The sequence below is a fragment of the Clupea harengus genome, chromosome 22, assembly GCF_900700415.2.
Source record: "Clupea harengus chromosome 22, Ch_v2.0.2, whole genome shotgun sequence".
NCBI lineage: Eukaryota > Metazoa > Chordata > Actinopteri > Clupeiformes > Clupeidae > Clupea > Clupea harengus.
Window position 1 is genome coordinate 13,352,236 of NC_045173.1, and position 16,542 is coordinate 13,368,777.

At 44.5% G+C, this 16,542-nt stretch overlaps 1 protein-coding gene and 1 long non-coding RNA gene across 3 annotated transcripts in view; both read left to right on the forward strand.

Moving 5' to 3' along the window:
- LOC116218410 overlaps nucleotides 1-997 on the forward strand; it is a 1,235-nt gene extending 238 nt beyond the window's left edge. Inside the window, exons 1-3 of one of the 2 annotated variants that reach the window (XR_006151524.1) lie at nucleotides 1-70; nucleotides 420-505; nucleotides 592-997. The exon at nucleotides 1-70 is cut by the window's left edge and continues 238 nt beyond it. This is a non-coding gene — a long non-coding RNA (uncharacterized LOC116218410). Of the gene's footprint in view, nucleotides 506-591 lie in introns of both variants that reach the window. The other variant, XR_004162833.2, reaches the window with a different exon arrangement.
- A 2,911-nt stretch (nucleotides 998-3,908) lies between these two features.
- The window catches only part of gna11b (guanine nucleotide binding protein (G protein), alpha 11b (Gq class)), a 45,455-nt gene continuing 32,821 nt past the window's right edge, over nucleotides 3,909-16,542 (forward strand). Inside the window, exon 1 of the mRNA XM_012815314.3 lies at nucleotides 3,909-4,937. Within this exon, the coding sequence (XP_012670768.1) occupies nucleotides 4,802-4,937 (136 nt within the window). The 5' untranslated portion in view covers nucleotides 3,909-4,801. The remainder of the gene's footprint in view (nucleotides 4,938-16,542) is intronic.

Sequence of the window (16,542 nt, forward strand, 5' to 3'; positions counted from 1 at the left end):
TCGCCCACAAGTTCAATGGAGGATTGCAATATTACAAAAATGTACTTTGCTTATTTCGCCATCGGAGCAGGTAATATTGAAACAAGCTAGAACATCATAAGCTACGCTCAGGCTAAATTATGTTTAAAGCCCCAGGCCTATTTGATTAATTAAATCTACCAACGAAGCCTAACATACAATAACCACTGACATTTGGTACTATTCATTATATTATGTAGATCTCAAATGTCAGTGTAGCCTACCTACCATCAGTGTATACCATTATCATCACAGTACTGACATCGCTACTGTAAATGATGATAATACATGCCATTGCGTTGTTTTACCACAAGGGGGTGTTGAAAGCCTATTTAGGGTCTCCTTACCAATGGTTAAACGACTTTCTCGATACGGAATTCATGTTCTTTCTCATCTCACAGCTCTTTCTACAAACATTCAGCTTGAAGCAACCACGATTCCTGAAAGATAAATGTTCCATACATGGTTCAATTTACTTTACCATAACGTAAGCAGATTCTGACCTGAACAACACCATGGCCTAACAAATACTAATACATTAAAATTTCACAATGCTATCATTTTGTCTTCCAGCTATCTTCACTTACATATTCTAAACCACTGTTCCCTCACAAAAGAAGATATGGTCGCCTTCCTGGCTGTGAAGAAGACTTTATAACATATTGCAAAATACATCCATGCACTTTAGGACATTTTGCTTGTTTGTACATAGAGTGGTTATAAAAACACAAACGACATTTCAATGTGCTATTACAGTAGCAATGTAGCAGACTTTAATCTATATCAATTTGGGGTTAAATCAGGTAGGAATGTGGCTGTAGATGGTGTGTTAGGGTATTAATGTTAATAGCTTTGCAAATGTTGTAACTAAAACAATGAAAATGGTTCAGTTTTGTACATTCAGACTACTGTTACACTAGGATGCCAAGTATAAATAGTTGTGGGTAACTAGCTGTAAAATAAACTATTATAAAATAAATGGTTCGTATTTTTTGTTATTGCAATTACATTGTCATTGTGTCATGGACGTCAGGCTAGACACAGACTTCACAGTGATAAGAGTTTATTCAGAGTCATCCAGAGACAGATAACAGGCTAACGGAAAACTAAACTGGAGTATAACAGTTAACTGAGCGAGGAACAAAATACACAACGCACAGAAGATCTTTAGGATAAACAGAAACTGTCCATGATAGGACTCAAAACTAAGGAACAAAACTCTTGACAACCAAAAATGCCTAGACCTTGAAATACGAAAGAGCAGGAACAAAAATTGGAGTTAATAGTCCGGAGCTTGACGCTTGACACAGGAACAGGGACAGGGACAAGGACAGGGACAGGGACAGGGACAGGGACAGACACAGAGTTGTCCATACAAGACGAGACCAGACAATAACTGAAGGGAGTGAGGAGACTAAATAGTGTGGTAGAGGGAATGACAGGTGTGCATGATTAGAGAATCGGGGGACTGGGAATGTGATGGAGGCAGGTGAGTTGAATCAGGAGGGGGCATGGCAGTAGCAGGGTTCAGCGCTGGCATGACACATTGCGTACCTTTCAAATAAATTATACAATCAATAAAAACCCCAATTTCCTTTCCAGAATGGCAACTTATTGATTAATCATGATTGGTCAATTGAATTAAACTGAAAGGTTCTTGGTGAGTCAATCCCATGGAGCAAATTAGTGGAGGACTCTAAGATAATCTCTGCTTTTAAAAATATCTTAGACGTGTCCATGGAGATGCCTTATCTGATGGTTGATCAAGCTTTTCACTCTCGTACTAAATATGATGGTGGCATCGCTCAAGCCAGACTCCAACTCTTGTTGGTCCAGTACTTAACCCTTTCGAAACCCTCAGCACATGTTAGGTAATATCAGTGTTCTACAGTGTCAAGAAAATTACTTTGTGGGTTTTTAAATAAGGTATTGGATATAACCTACATGAAATTCTACTAATTAAAACAAATCCTGTGCCTGTAAAAATGTTGTAACCAATCACTAAAACTGAGCATCTAATGAACATCTGCTGTTAATGACATATGTGGCAGATTCTACAGGGAGCATGTGTGGCAGATTCTACAGGGAGCATGTGTGGCAGATTCTACAGGGAGCATGTGTGGCAGATTCTATAGGGAGCATGTAGTCAGAGATATGCAACAATACACACACTGTAAGGCCTTAACCTGCATCCTTTAAACCTAAATGAGTAAGAGTACTTGTCCCAATATAAGAAATCATACCAGCTTTCAAGCGCACTCTTTGTCACTTGGAATCCTTTTTAACACAGAAAAAAACTGTTTGTTTTTGCAATGAAAATTAGAGTCCTTCATATCACTTAAAGGTGCTGTGAGTTAAACCCCTTCCTTGCCAGTGGGGCTCCTACAGCATTCTCAGCTTTAACCCTGATAGACCAAGACATTCCTGAAGAACTCTGCAAGGAATCCTTCCTATAAAGGTTCCAGGCAGAACTTGTAAGGGTCTAATAAGAGGTATTTGTTGTGTTAGAAATGCTTCTTGAATGCAACAATAATTATGTATTTCTGAAAGGAAATTGCCTCTGGCTGTATGTTTCTCATTCTTGGTTTGATGGATGGATGGGTAGACAGGCAGGCAGACAGACAGACTGACAGACAGAGAAACAAGAACCATAACATGCACATCAATATTGGGAAACACTGCTTATGTTTCTTACCAACTGTATCAAGAGCTGTATCATCATTGCAACTCCAAACGCATTTTTGTTTCTGACAACAAAAGTATTTACTGCCCCTTTAAGGATTGTTCTCTGAAAGCAAGTGATGATCTCTTTTCTCTCTGAGTGTGGCTGTCTGAAGAAGAAGCAGACTCTGTGTGAGGAGTTCATACTCCTCTCATGTGGTGAACCAGCCATTGCAGAGAGAGAGAGAAAGGCCTACATGCCACTCAAAACCTTCCCACACTTTGAACGTTCAACCATTTTTATTGACTCAAGGATTTGTAATCTAAACATTTAGTTCTACAGGTCAGGGAATGTCATTTTGCCCAATTTCCCCCTCACCTTGTCATTCATTTAGAGCCAGGCCTAAATCCCCATGACTGAATTAAAGAGGTGGATGCAAGGCAGGATTTCTACGCATTCAGTTTTTACTTTCAGCCTTTTATAATGGCAATTTGCTGAGCAAGTTCTCTACCAAGCACGTTGCATCGGTGTTTTGTGGCTTATGCCTGACAGTCAGCCGGAAGTTTGATAAGAATCAACGGTGGTTTTGTGGTACCTCTAGCGGTCGACTACTGTCATATTTACTCTCAGTCTATGATATCCACACGATGTCACTAGCGCTACGCCTACTCACAATTGCGATGTGCTGTGATTTCAATTTATGCAAATAAAAGTCAAATGCTCCGTTTACCCAAATTGAGTCCTAGAAAGCTGTTTTTACTCTCACTGTTAGCTGTCTTTAACTCCACTGACTTCCCGTAATGTCCATTTTACATTCTCATATCATAGCCTACTGTCTTAACGGAACTACAGAAAGTAATCGACTAAGCAGAGCATTAAGCTCAGACAGTGTAGATCTCCCCCTACAGTGCCACTTTGCAGAAGTGAATGCGTGGATCATTTTCCAATCCTTTACTGTGAGTTGACATCTAACAGTTTTCCCTTTCCCTGCAGTATCCCATACAGGCAAGTGTAACAGTGATTGGACATCCAAAATGTAGGTGTGTGCTTTTCAGGTGTAATTAGCTCGCTCGACAACATCGCTCTTTCACTGGAATATTATTGACACGCCCAGACTCCGAAGCGGAGTTTGACCGAAGTGCTAGGCTAGTGCTGTCGACCAAACATGACAGTTCTTGGAATCCGCCTCCAGACCGACCCCAATTCCCGCCTCTTTCGCTCCCATTAGCCAGCATTTCACCCGAGCCCTGCACAAAATCCATTCTTTTCCTCCTGTCACTCACCGCAGTTGCCTAGTATCGTTGAACATCACACTAGACTGTGCTACACTGTTTTCCACAGGAGGAAGAGACGCTGTCATCTGCAAAAAAAGTGGCAGAAACCATTCTAAAAATCTAAAGCCCATTTGGCATTTCACGCATTTTTAGGTAGTAGCACGTATGCCATCATCGCCGCCTTCGTATTTGCGCTGCAGTGACATAAGAAGGCTTCTTTGGGAAATAAGGCCGCAGTTTTGCGAATTACCACTTTTATTTGTATCGAATCAGTTACGACTCGGTAAATGAGTGAGCTGTGCCTTTTATCAAGACACCAGTCCAACGTATTCTGCCGATTTTGTTGCTAAGGAGCAGAAGCTCTTCTCGGTTTGAGGGGTTGTGGACAGCGCCGAAAAGGTAGTCACGGATGTCGCGACAGTCCAGTTTGTCCCGTTGCCACCGGGACCCGTGTTGGTGAGCGCTCAAGACTGAAAGCCGCGGATCTGGGGGAGTGTCAGTGAAACGAACGAGAGGAAAGCCTGCCCTGGATTTCAATCATTTGCGAGATAAGGCCCGAACGCAGAGAGAAGGGACAGGGCCTGCTCCTTCGCCTCCTCCGCTTCGACGCTACCCCCTCATTCCCTGTTTCCTCCGTGATTTGCTAGGATCCGCACTCGGGTGAAGTTGGATACATTTCGGTGAGGACTTACTTGAGAGCGAGGCCCCCTGGACCCCCTCCCCCACTCCCTTGCAACCCCCTCAATCCATCTATTTCCCCAATTTTCAAGAGAGGATTGGGATTCCACAACCATCCGAGGTCCGTGTGGTTTAGTCCCGTCGAAGCCGGGCTCTCCAAACCAGGGGGATGACTTTAGAATCTATGATGGCTTGCTGCCTGAGTGAAGAGGCGAAGGAGTCGAAACGAATCAACGCAGAGATCGATAAGCAGCTTCGCCGAGACAAGCGAGACGCCAGGAGGGAATTGAAATTACTTCTTCTCGGTACGGTGTCATTTTGTAATATAATATTATCTGTGTTTGATTTGATAGATCCTGTCGACCGTGGTTATATAGCTAGTTAGCGTTAGCCATATCGAATCCTGGCTAACATTTATGATGTGGGAGCTAACAGCTAGTTTACTCGCTAGCCTGCTAGCGAAACATCTGTAGACAGATTGATAGCTAGCTGGCTAGGCGCAAGCTAAGTTAGCTGGCTTGCTTTTTATGGTCCTGACAAGCTAGCCTAGCGGTAGCTAACCACTACATTTCTGTCGGCCGAAATGGAGGGCCTCAACCTTTAGCGGAGAACACTCACTTAAATCTGGAATGGGCCAATCCACATAATAGATTGTTAATTGACTTTTCCATTTACAGTGTATGTGCATATTGTTGCTGTGTTTTCTTTTTAGCTAATTCGTTTTTACAATTAATGTCGCGAATCTTGCTGTCTAATGATTTATAAGCTAGCTCAGATTGTCTACAGCTAGCCTGCTGGCTAAGCGATGTTGAAGACGGTGCTTGCAGTGGTTGTAAATCAGTTGGACCCATTTTTGAGGGCCGCAGATAATGATCTAACGAGATTACTTGTCCACAACGAACTGCCCTTCTTGTCACGGCAGATGGCTCACTATGCCAGTTGTCTTGTGCGTGGGATGTTTAACTAACGTTAACGTTATAAAAGGGTTAGTGCAAACCATTCACATTATCTTATTAACATAAAGTACTTGATACGTCTGATATTGTTTTTTATAACGCTAATTTAATATATGTCTGAACTATAATGTCAAGATCGCTAGTTATCGCCAAGGAAGTAACGTTAACGTTTGTCGTATAACGTTAAATCCAGTGCATTGGTCATCTCCAATGTTTCAGCCCATCATGAAATACTAAATCTTGTAACAGGTAAAACGAGGCAAATACTTTTGCCAAATTTAAATTTAGTCAACACTGCCGTACTCTTTAGATGACAAAATAATGTATGGCAAGAGTACGGACTGTAGTTAACGTTACCTCATTTAGGCAGACTTCGTCTGTCATTGGTGGTTGGCCTCATTTATTCTGACTGCCGAAGAGGTTGATCAGTGAATGAAAACGATTCCATTATTTCGAGCCGATGTATTTGAGCCCATTCATCTTTTGAAGTGCTGCAATTTAGTCTTGTGTTTTTAATGCATGTAAAGTGTACCTCGCAGTCTCGTTAAATAGTCCAGATTTTAGACCCCCTCACTCAGTCACCCAAAACAAGCACTTAAAATTGAATGTGCCCCAATGGTTGAAAATAACCATCTCTCCAAGCTCTTAGTTGGCACTGGAAGAGAGATAATGTAGGTCAACACAGTCAGTTCGTTTCTTTGTTCTGGGTGAAGCCGTCTCCAGAGGCCCGCAGTGAAATGGGAACCAAGGAAGAGCTGGTGCCTCGGCCAGGAGTAGAGAGCCGTTATGGGGCTGGAAAGGCCTTGATGGGAAGAGTGGGTATTGACAGTGGCTGGAGCCCCGCTGTCCTGGCCGTGATGGGCAGTTAGTGTGTTTGCCTTCACACACACACACACACACACACACACACACAGAGAGAGAGAGAGAGAGCGTTGATGCTTATGTGGGTTTGAAACATTTGGGTATCAGAGCTGGACAGCTTTTCCAATCATTTCCTATTAGTCACCAGCTCTGCACCGCATTACAGAGGCCTGCAGATAAGTCTCACACACACACACACACACACACACACACACACACACATGTGCGCGCACCACATTTGCGCACACACTTGCAGTGCTTATAAGGGGGGAAAAGATTAAACTCCAGGAGGGTGTTGACTTTTCTCTGGACTCATTTTGAAACTGTCATATGCAGCATATGAACCCAGTACACTGACTGCACCCTTCCGCCAACCCCAAGCAGGGGACCCACAGCTCCTAACCTTACCGCCCCCACGCCCCCCTCACAAACGCACCCCTACAGTGTTAACACGCACTCTTCAAGGCTTTTTTTTTGTACTAGCTCTTCGTCTGAGAACAGACATTTAGGTCGTCTGCTGTTTAACAGCCTCAAGAGCACGAGGGAGGAGGGGGGAACTGCAACCTCTGTGGGGTGGTTTGTGGGGGGTGTGAGGGCCAGTTGGCACCCAGAGAATACTGTAATGCTCCCCATCATGCCCCACACACTGACTTCCTGATAGACTGGATCTATGGTGTGTGACGTATAACAAATAGAGCCTCATCAGCAGTGCTACCAGCGCTACCTGAACCAAGACAGATAGCGAAGGCAGGTAGTGCTTACTGTGTGCGTTTGAGTGTGTGTGTTTTCGTTCATGTGGACCCTTTCTGTTTCTTCACACTTAACTCCCCCCCGCCCCAATTGCATTCCCCCCTCTGCCTCATTTCCCTCCTCCCCTGGCAATGTTCAGGGTGTGAGTGTCGCTGCCTCATCCTGTTACCGGCGGAACCTAAACGAATTAAGAGTGTCTAGATCAGGGTCGGGATTAGCTTTGGCTTTAGCTGGCTTTATGAGTCAGAGATGGGCTTCAGAGTCAGACTCAGCTCCGTGTCCAGGTACTGCCACTGCACTCAAGCCAATGCGTCATTTCTGCCCCTTTTTATCCTGTAGGGTTGCATTTGTTTATTCACTTATTTTCACTTGAACAAATATCCATGCCTTCCTCCAACCCTGTTTTTATGTGTAGCTTCTGTTGGACATCTGTGCCAGGCTAGGCTAGGCTAGGCTGTGGTTAGATGTGAGAGATTTGCCATGACCAACACCCACACCACCCACCCACCCAGACACACACCTGTTGTAATTAGTGTTGTTTTCCTTGCCGTGAGGTGTGTGTATACCAGCTCCCTGTGATAGTGATGATTTTTAGCTGTTTTATTTTCAGACAGGAAGTCAGAGTGACACTTAGAGTACCACTTAGTTTAGCCTGGCTTTGTATGGCAAGGCTTACCATAGTATGGGTAATTCCATGTCAAAGCAACGAATTTTAGAAAAAAAATCAGACTGACCATACTTTATGTAAATAATGTCATTGTACCCAACAACTAGTGTGCAAAACTTGACTCGACTGGTATCATCTTCAGTTTCTGTGATATAGAGGCTATAAAAAGTGTTGCTAAAAATGACAAAGTTCCAAACGTCATTACTTTTGAACTATTCATGCTAGATGCTTGAAATTTAGTTGCATAGTATTAAGGTGTTACGGTATATCAGGTTATTTAGAAATCCCAAAGATATGATTTTCAAAAACGTCAAGAATACAGACACTTCTCTTTCTATTATCACTCGCATGCAGGACTTAATATTTTAAATGATTCGTAGCGATCTCACCTTATGCGGCAATCGTGCTACGCTAACTTCTTTTTAAAACGTACCGTCAAATACCGTATACCCCTGTGAAATGTCAGGAAGTTATGAAAAAATAGATACCGCCCAGCCAAGCCTACCATGTTTTAATATAAACAAAAATGCTGTTTTAAGTCACATGTTAGATTCTACCAGTAATCTATTAAACCTGTGAATCAATACAAATTGTCATGGTTCAATAACTCAATTGTAATGTATCAAGAATCGTCTACCAGTGATGGAGCAAACTGCTGTGAAATCAGGAATATCTGGGGGATACAGTTGGTGGGGGAAAAGGCTTATCGCGTGTATGACCAAAAGTGGTAGATGGGCAACATTCATGCAACATCGGAGGAGGAACAAGATGTACAAATAACATTTATGCCTCCTCATGGTCTCTCTAAGACTTACAGTTAGCCTAGGAGAGAGGATATCTTTTGGATCGCTCTTGTGCATATCCTAAACTTCCACAGGATTTGGAAAAGGACATCAGTACATTGTAATAATACATACACTATTTCTTTGAAGCTTTTAATTTCTTGCCATTGCAGTTAGTTAGGCTAAATTGTAGAACAGGATTTTGCATAATACAACAGTGGACATAAAATACACATATGAATTCATTGATGCAGTTTTATATAGTAGTGTTTTATGTAATAGTATTGCACATGCTTGTGATCATATCATAAGTAGTATGCCTCTGTATTTAGCCTTTCTATTTGTAGTAAAACATGGCATCTTTTGATTCCTTAATAAATATAAATTGGTTCAAGCTACCAACTTCATAGTTAGTGCATTAACTGCTTAAACCATGCTCTTTCCAGTGATTGTTTTTATGGTAGATTGTGAGTGAATATGCACATGAAATGATTACATTTTTTTTATTTTGAATGCGTCATAAATCAGAAATTTCCTTCGGACATGCACTTAGTTGCTAAGAAAGTACTATATCATATTATATTATAGTATTATATATGAAAATGTAAAAGATGTTATGGTTCAGTGTGTAGATATAGCAGGCAAAAGTTGCTCCAAAGCACAGAATAATATTTTCATTAATAGTTTCCAAGCCATAACTTGTCAAATATGCAACTGTGAGCCAACTATTTTAGAAGTTAGACATTTTATAATATAGAACAATCCCTGAAAAATCATCTAGTATGAATAGTTCAAAAGTAATGACTGTCATTTTTAGCAACACTTGTTTCTTGCAGTAAAATGAGTGCCACGCCCTCTTTTTAAAGTCTCCGTATCTCAGACACTAAAGAAGACACAGGCTTAACATTTTGCATACTACTTGCTGACTCCAATGACATCATTTACATAAAGTATGAAGCAAAGCGAAAATGGTCAGTTGGGAGGCCTCTTGATTTCACATGGAATGACCCAAAAGGACGCTTGAATGGACATCATCACTGAGGTGTGTGTGTGTGTGTGTGTGTGTGTGTGTGAATGCATCCACTACCTCTGCTGTGTGTTTAAGGTTTGGGGTGACCGAAGAGCTCACTGACCTCCAAAAGTGGGTCCTGAGACTGACCTAAGAGACCCTGTTGGGCCTTTTGTAATTGATATGACTTGGTTGGTTTAACTTCTCCGGACTTGCTACATGTCAGAAGTTTGTCTTCACTCGACTAAACGTACCCCAAAGCTGTGAAGGTTTAGGAAACGCAACAGCTTTGAGTAAAGCTGAGGCCTCCTTGGGAACCACTAACAATTTGTGTACGGCGTTGGTGTTCTGCTGGCACTAACACCCCATGTACTTATAATGGTATTGTAGTTTGAATCTGAGAGCAGGCTAATCTTTGGTCATTTTGGGTTGAGAAACTGCCATTGGTGCCCTGTGGTTGGTGAGTGCAGAAGCTGCTCGTACAACCCTGCAGAGTAGCCTATGTATGGCATGCCAAATCCTGTCGTTGGCATAGTGGGCACACATGGTATTCACCCCCACCGGCCCCCACACTCTTTATAACCCTCGTAAAGTCCCCCACACCCCCTGCCCAGAGCACCCCTGACCTCGTAAAAACAGCCCTGTTGTCCTCTGCCTCAACCCCCCCCTCTCTAGACTCTTTAAGCCCTCAGCAATGTGTTTGCCCCTGAAGCCCAGTGTGGCAGAAGCCCACTTTAAAACCCCCACTGTGTCTCCCTTCTGTTTTCTCTCCGATTCTCGTTCCATGTTGAAAGGAGATCAGTCTGACCAAACCCAAATGCTGTTGATTACCGAAGGCAGTGATTTCAACAAGCATCTGTTTCCTTCCCAACTTTATTACTCCACACATCTTCTGTGGCAGTATATAGTCGTGTTGGCAGCACTGAGCATACATACAGTGTGCAACACCCAACGGACGTACCTCTGTCTCCTTATAGCCCATATCAGGGTAAAACAACTTCTCAAACTCATTACCTACCCACAGAGCGAGAGAGTGCTACATTTTCTTTCCCCGTGAGCGCTTTCTTTTCCTTCACTGCACAGAGACTCGAAATCAATGTGGCAGCCTTTTTTTAATTTATTTTGTATGTATACATATAAGTCCTTTTTCCCCTGCTAAGGCTGCCACCAACTGAAGAGTGAGAAAACACTCTGTGCTCATGAGGAACTTCCTAAAGTTTGGCTGAACAGCAGCAACTTTTCCACCTCTATTCACTAGTGAGTTGGGCTCCTAAAGAGTTCAACATTGTCACCTAGTCTCCTTGCCGTATGCCTACTAGCCTGTAATGCTATGCCCAAATCACAAAGACGTTGTGTCTTAGTGGTGTGCCGGGGCTGATCAGATTCATAGAGCTGATGGCCTAGACATGCATTCCAGACCGCAGCTGTTTCTTGAGCGCATCAACGCTGGATCTGGGCTGGATTGGGATTGGGATCGCAGACTGAGTAGTGTCCTCGATTATAAACCAGTATACTTCTTGTGAAATGCAGCTGAAAATCTCCTCATGGTCCTCTAGATGCACGTTATATGTGCACGCTCCACTCCTGTGCATGATGTGTTCGAATTTTCTCCTTAAAACCACTGCTTGCCAGACCTGCTAATCAACTTGCCAGAGATTTGTACATAACCCTCTGTGCTCTGCCCAGCCCAGCCCAGTTCAGCTTAGCCCAATCACAAACACTCATGGAAATTACTGACATCCTAAAGACCTTATCCTTGCATTGAAGCTTAGCAGAGGGGGTTGATTTTAATAGGTGAAATTTGTCCCTGTAAAGTTAAGGGTATATGCATCAAACATCAGAATCAATGCTGTTGGTTTGAGTCAACAGACTTTGCTGATTTTGCACCTCACAACCTTGACACCCTTGATGGCTACAGTATGCCGGGTGATTGCCCTTGTCAACTTAGTCTCCTTAAAGTGTGTAAATACCATAGGGCAAGAGCAGACATTGTTGTCATTGGAGATGAATTAAACAGTGCTCCTGAAGTCTCTCTGTCCATCAGAAATCTCCCCCCCTTCCTAACGGATGGTTCCGGATGGTTGGCGCTGGTGGACAGACACAGTGTTTCTTCCCGCCAGCGTCAAAGTCTCAATGCTCCACTACCGCCTACCGCAACTTCCCGCCACGTTTCTTCCTGCCAGTGTCGGTTATCCTGCTCTCAGTGCTCCACTGCCTCCTCTTTCCTACACATCCCCACCTTCCCACAGCCCCGCCACCCCCCCCCCCCCCCAGCCACTGTGCTATGGTGACACCCCCCTATGGCAATGCGCCATTGGCGATGCCCCCTGGTGCTGCCCCTCAGGCCATATGAGGCCAGGGCCATCGGCCGCGGTTGTTCTGGGCTGGCAGACCCCAGCGTTGCCTGTACTTGGTCAAAACAGCACAGCTTTGCAATTTTTCCGAAAGGCGGGACGGATTTGGGGGGTGGGGGGGCGCGTACTAAGAGAGTGAGGGTAAAGGAAGGCGGGATGGATTGCAGACCTGCCCCACCAAATACACACACATTATCTACTCTGTCTCTGACACAACAGAAGACACACATCAGTGGGCACACGACAGGTTGGCACCATGTACAGGCCCTGAGCCAACAGCACCGTAAGAGAGGGGGCTCCTCCTCCTCTCGTCGCTTTTTTGGTCCCCGTTTCCTTCCACTGCTACCCCTCTGCTGAAGGCAGGAGGGAAAAATAAGGGGAGGGGAGAGTATGTTAGAAATGACCTCCCCACTGTTCATCTGCGCTGCACCATTTTGCCATAAGTAGGCTAAATCAAACACAATATGGCCGCCCAGGTGGCAAAGGGGATGTAGAGATGGAACACACAGAGGAGAGAGGATGGAGAGATGGAACACATGGAGGACAGAGGAGGCAAGGAAATGTACATAGTTTGGGGAGGAGCAAAGTAGGTGGGGGGAAGAGAGAGAAGTGAAAAGGAGAAGAGTGTCTGTCGCTATGTGGTTACTGGGACAGAGGACCGGAGCTGGTTAAGCCTCGGTAGAAGGACTGGAGAGGAGCTGAGCCTGGACAGCAGCTTAGACTACACTGGATCTCAGCCACATCGGGACCATATGCGAATCAGAATCTACCCCATTCACAGGCCCAGGCTCGGTTTGGCCTTGTCTGACCCAGAACCGGTGCTGTCTTGTCTGTCTGCGTTCTATGTTTGATGGGAAGAACACTTCCTGTTTGGAGTCGGAAGGCAGTGGTGTAAACTAAAGAGATAGCCTTAGTAGTGGGACACACACACACACACAGAGACACACACTAGTGCAATCATACATACACTGAGCATTAAGCCATTGTTGATTTTGGAAGGATGAGTCTGTGTGTCAAGACGATTGCAGTAATGGGACGGTAAGGTGATGCAGATACTGTCTGGTAAACATGAGTCATTGTGGTCATGAAAGCAAAGTAACTTTTACACTAGCATAATGACCCATCATACACACATGAATAAAACACACCACAATAATGCAAATGTACACACACACACACACACACACACACACACACACACACACACACACACACACACACACACACACCAATCGACCACATGTACACACTCAACAGTGTCTCCTGAGATGTTGAAGTAAACTCATTTGGGCTCTTAACCAGTGAAAGCCACCGCTAGTTCAGGGAACTGTGAGTCTCGCTCTCCCTCAAGACAAACACACACCCATTCCTGTTCACGCTTTCATTTTCACTTGTGGGTTTTTCTTTTTTTTTTGTATGCGCATCCATACTTATTGTCTGTCACATGTGACACACACACACACACACACAGCCCTGCAAATACAAAGACTTCCCGGTGATTTCCAGTGGCTTCTACTTGTCATTTGTGTACTTTGATCTCTTTCCATCTCCCTTCCACCTATCTTTTCCCCACTGACCTCCCCCAGTCTACCTCTCTCCCTGGCTTTCTGTCATTTTTCTCCTTTCCGGTCTCTGTCCCTTTCTTTCTGTTACTCCCTCTATCTCAGTCTTTCATCGTTTTATCTCGTCTGCTGCTTCTCACTCCTCCTTCCTGAACATGAGGATGCCACCTGTCACTGTGCCATAATGGTGTGTGTGTGTGTGTGTGTATCTTTGTTTGTTTGTGTGTGTGTGTGTGTCTTTATTTATTTGTTTGTGTGTGTGTGTTTGTGCATGAGATGCGACAGTACTGGTTTAGCAGTACACCACAGTATAATCCCCAACACGTTATTGTCATATTGTCTTTTAATTAAAGTGTTTAAAAAGGCCTTTGTTTTTTGTGCGTTGAAAAAGCTTCTCACATCGACCAAACAGTCCAGCCTGAGTTAAAGTTGGCCAACACTCTACCCCAAAAGTACACAACACTGCAGGAAAATCATGTAACACACACTTGCCAAACTAGTTTGCTTCATTACAGCCAATGTGGAAGGTGGTGGTGGCACGGCTTCTCAGTCCTCCTAAAGGACTAAAACCCAATTATAAAGGCCTCTGTTGACACACCGCCCCACTTTGCCCATTTCTGTGGAGTAAATACAATGAAATGGTACTCCTGTAACATTGACAGGATACCTCACCTATATCACAGTGGTACAATGTTAGGTTTCGTGACTGTGGTTGTGACCGTGGTTGTGACCGTGATCAGTTTTGCCACGGTGTAGTTGTGATGTGAAGAGAGCTCGTGCTCTCTGTCGCTCTATGTTCTGACAGCAGCCGTCGTTAGATTGGTCGGATCCGGCGCGGTTCTACCCCAGATCTGGCCTGGTATCGTATGGTGTCAGGGAAAGTCATTGAGTGCGTGCTACATGAGCGGTCTGGCTGTGTTGAGTGTTCGCTCAGGCTGGCCTGTTCCCATCCGTTTTGATCAAATAAGGCAATGTGGTCATGACTGTGCTCTTGTGACGAGCTGCTTTGACAGCTACACACACACATACTTTTATCTTTCCTCCCCTTTTTTGTGGCAGTCATGGGAGGATATCATTCTCAGCCTGCCTGTCCAGTGCCAGCCGGAAACACACACACACACACACACACACACACACACACACACACACACACACACACACTGGTTTTTATTAGCTGAGGCACCCAGGGCCATCCTGTTCTAGCACGAGAGTCCAGTGGGGTCATGACCTCAGGCAGACAGTGGTTCTATTAATACAGGAGGTGAGGGCCTGCAGGAATCAGCTCTCTGTGAGTGTGCCGGAACGAGCACAACGGGAGCGCTAATTAAGTACGTCTCCCATGTGATGCTTATGCAAGCCCACAGGGAGCACTCTCGCTCCCACTCTCACCTGGGACAGGAGGCCAGGTGAGGTGAGCAGCATAGGTGAACAAGGAGACAGAGAGAGAGAGAGAGAGAGAGGGGGGGGCCCTTAACCCTTTGTGAAGTGAGGTTTTTTATTTTTGCAAGTCATTCCAGAATTATACCGTACAGATCTAGAACTGAAATCAACTGCCATTCATAATGGTCACTTGAGTTCATTATTACATTTATTACATCACCAAATGGAACCTTCAGTTGGCTGTATTCTTGTCAAATATTTGTGATAGAAACTTCTCAAAGGGCTAGAGGAGGGGGTCATAAGAGCAAGAGAGGAGAAGAGGGATGGAGATGGAGGAGAGGACAAAAAAAAATAGCACAAGAAAAAAAGAGGTGGTCGCCATCCGTGAAGCTACACTATTGTGTTTGCTTACGTTTTCAAAGTGGGGCAAGAAATACGAGATTGCTAATTTCCGCCCATGTAGTCGTTTGTGTCCATTTACACTTGTGTTCAGAGTGCCTCACAATGCCTCCCTGACCACTTCCTGAGGTGGTTTGGCCAATCGGATCACAATCTGTCCGCAATGCGCCATGTGGTCAAGCCCTATCCGACTGCAATCTGATCACCCAAAACACAATTTTGTGCCAGGCGTTACTTGGGCCAGTGAGTGTTGGTACCAGAGAAAGCAAGAGAGTACCAGAAGTGGTGATGACAGAGACTGGACCAAAGAAGTAGAAGAAAGGCAGGGGACCAGAGATCTGGGAGACAGAGAGGGAGGGCCCAAGAGGTGAATGAAGGACAGGATTAGATGCAGGAGCAGAGAGGGAGCGGGAAGGTGAGGGCACACAAGGACAGGAGTAATAGGAAAGGAGAGGGGCCTCCCTTGTGAGGTGGGTTAGCTGTTACAACAGGAAGCCTTGAGCCAAGTGCTGATCTCTCTGAGTGGGTGGCTGCAGTGAGAGATATGGGAATGAACTGTGACCGCCATGTCGGCTTTACAGCTAATACTGACCGCCATGTCGGCTCTACAGCTAATACTGACCGCCATGTCGACTCTACAGCTAATACTGACCGCCATGTCAGCTCTACAGCAGTGTTCATTTCGTTGACGAAAACTATGACGAAAAATATTCGTTAACAATCTTTTTCCCGTGACTAAAACGAGACTAAGACGTGACGAAAACGGATCTTTAAAAATAAAAACTATGACTAAATCTATTTTAACTCTCGTTGACAAGACGAGACGAGACGAAAATGTTGGTGGTTGACTAAGTCACAATTGTTTTTTTTTTCTAAACTTGTATACACATCATTGGTTGAATGTTGCCCGGTCCTGTATCTATCCCTCCTCCACTCCCTGAGATGCCCAGACAGACATGCAAGTGACGCCCTAACAAATGTCATGATGGCTGAAGTTCAGGCACTCGGTAGGCTACTGGAAGAAAAATAAGAATAGATATCTGGACAGTCTTTAATTATAACTTGACAGAAAATAAAACACAATGCACCGCAATAACGGGAGAGAAACCTTGTGGCTTCAAAATAGGTGGGAAGAACACAACAAGAGGCACCTGAAAGCGCACAAGACAACCCTGCAATTTATGCCAAGG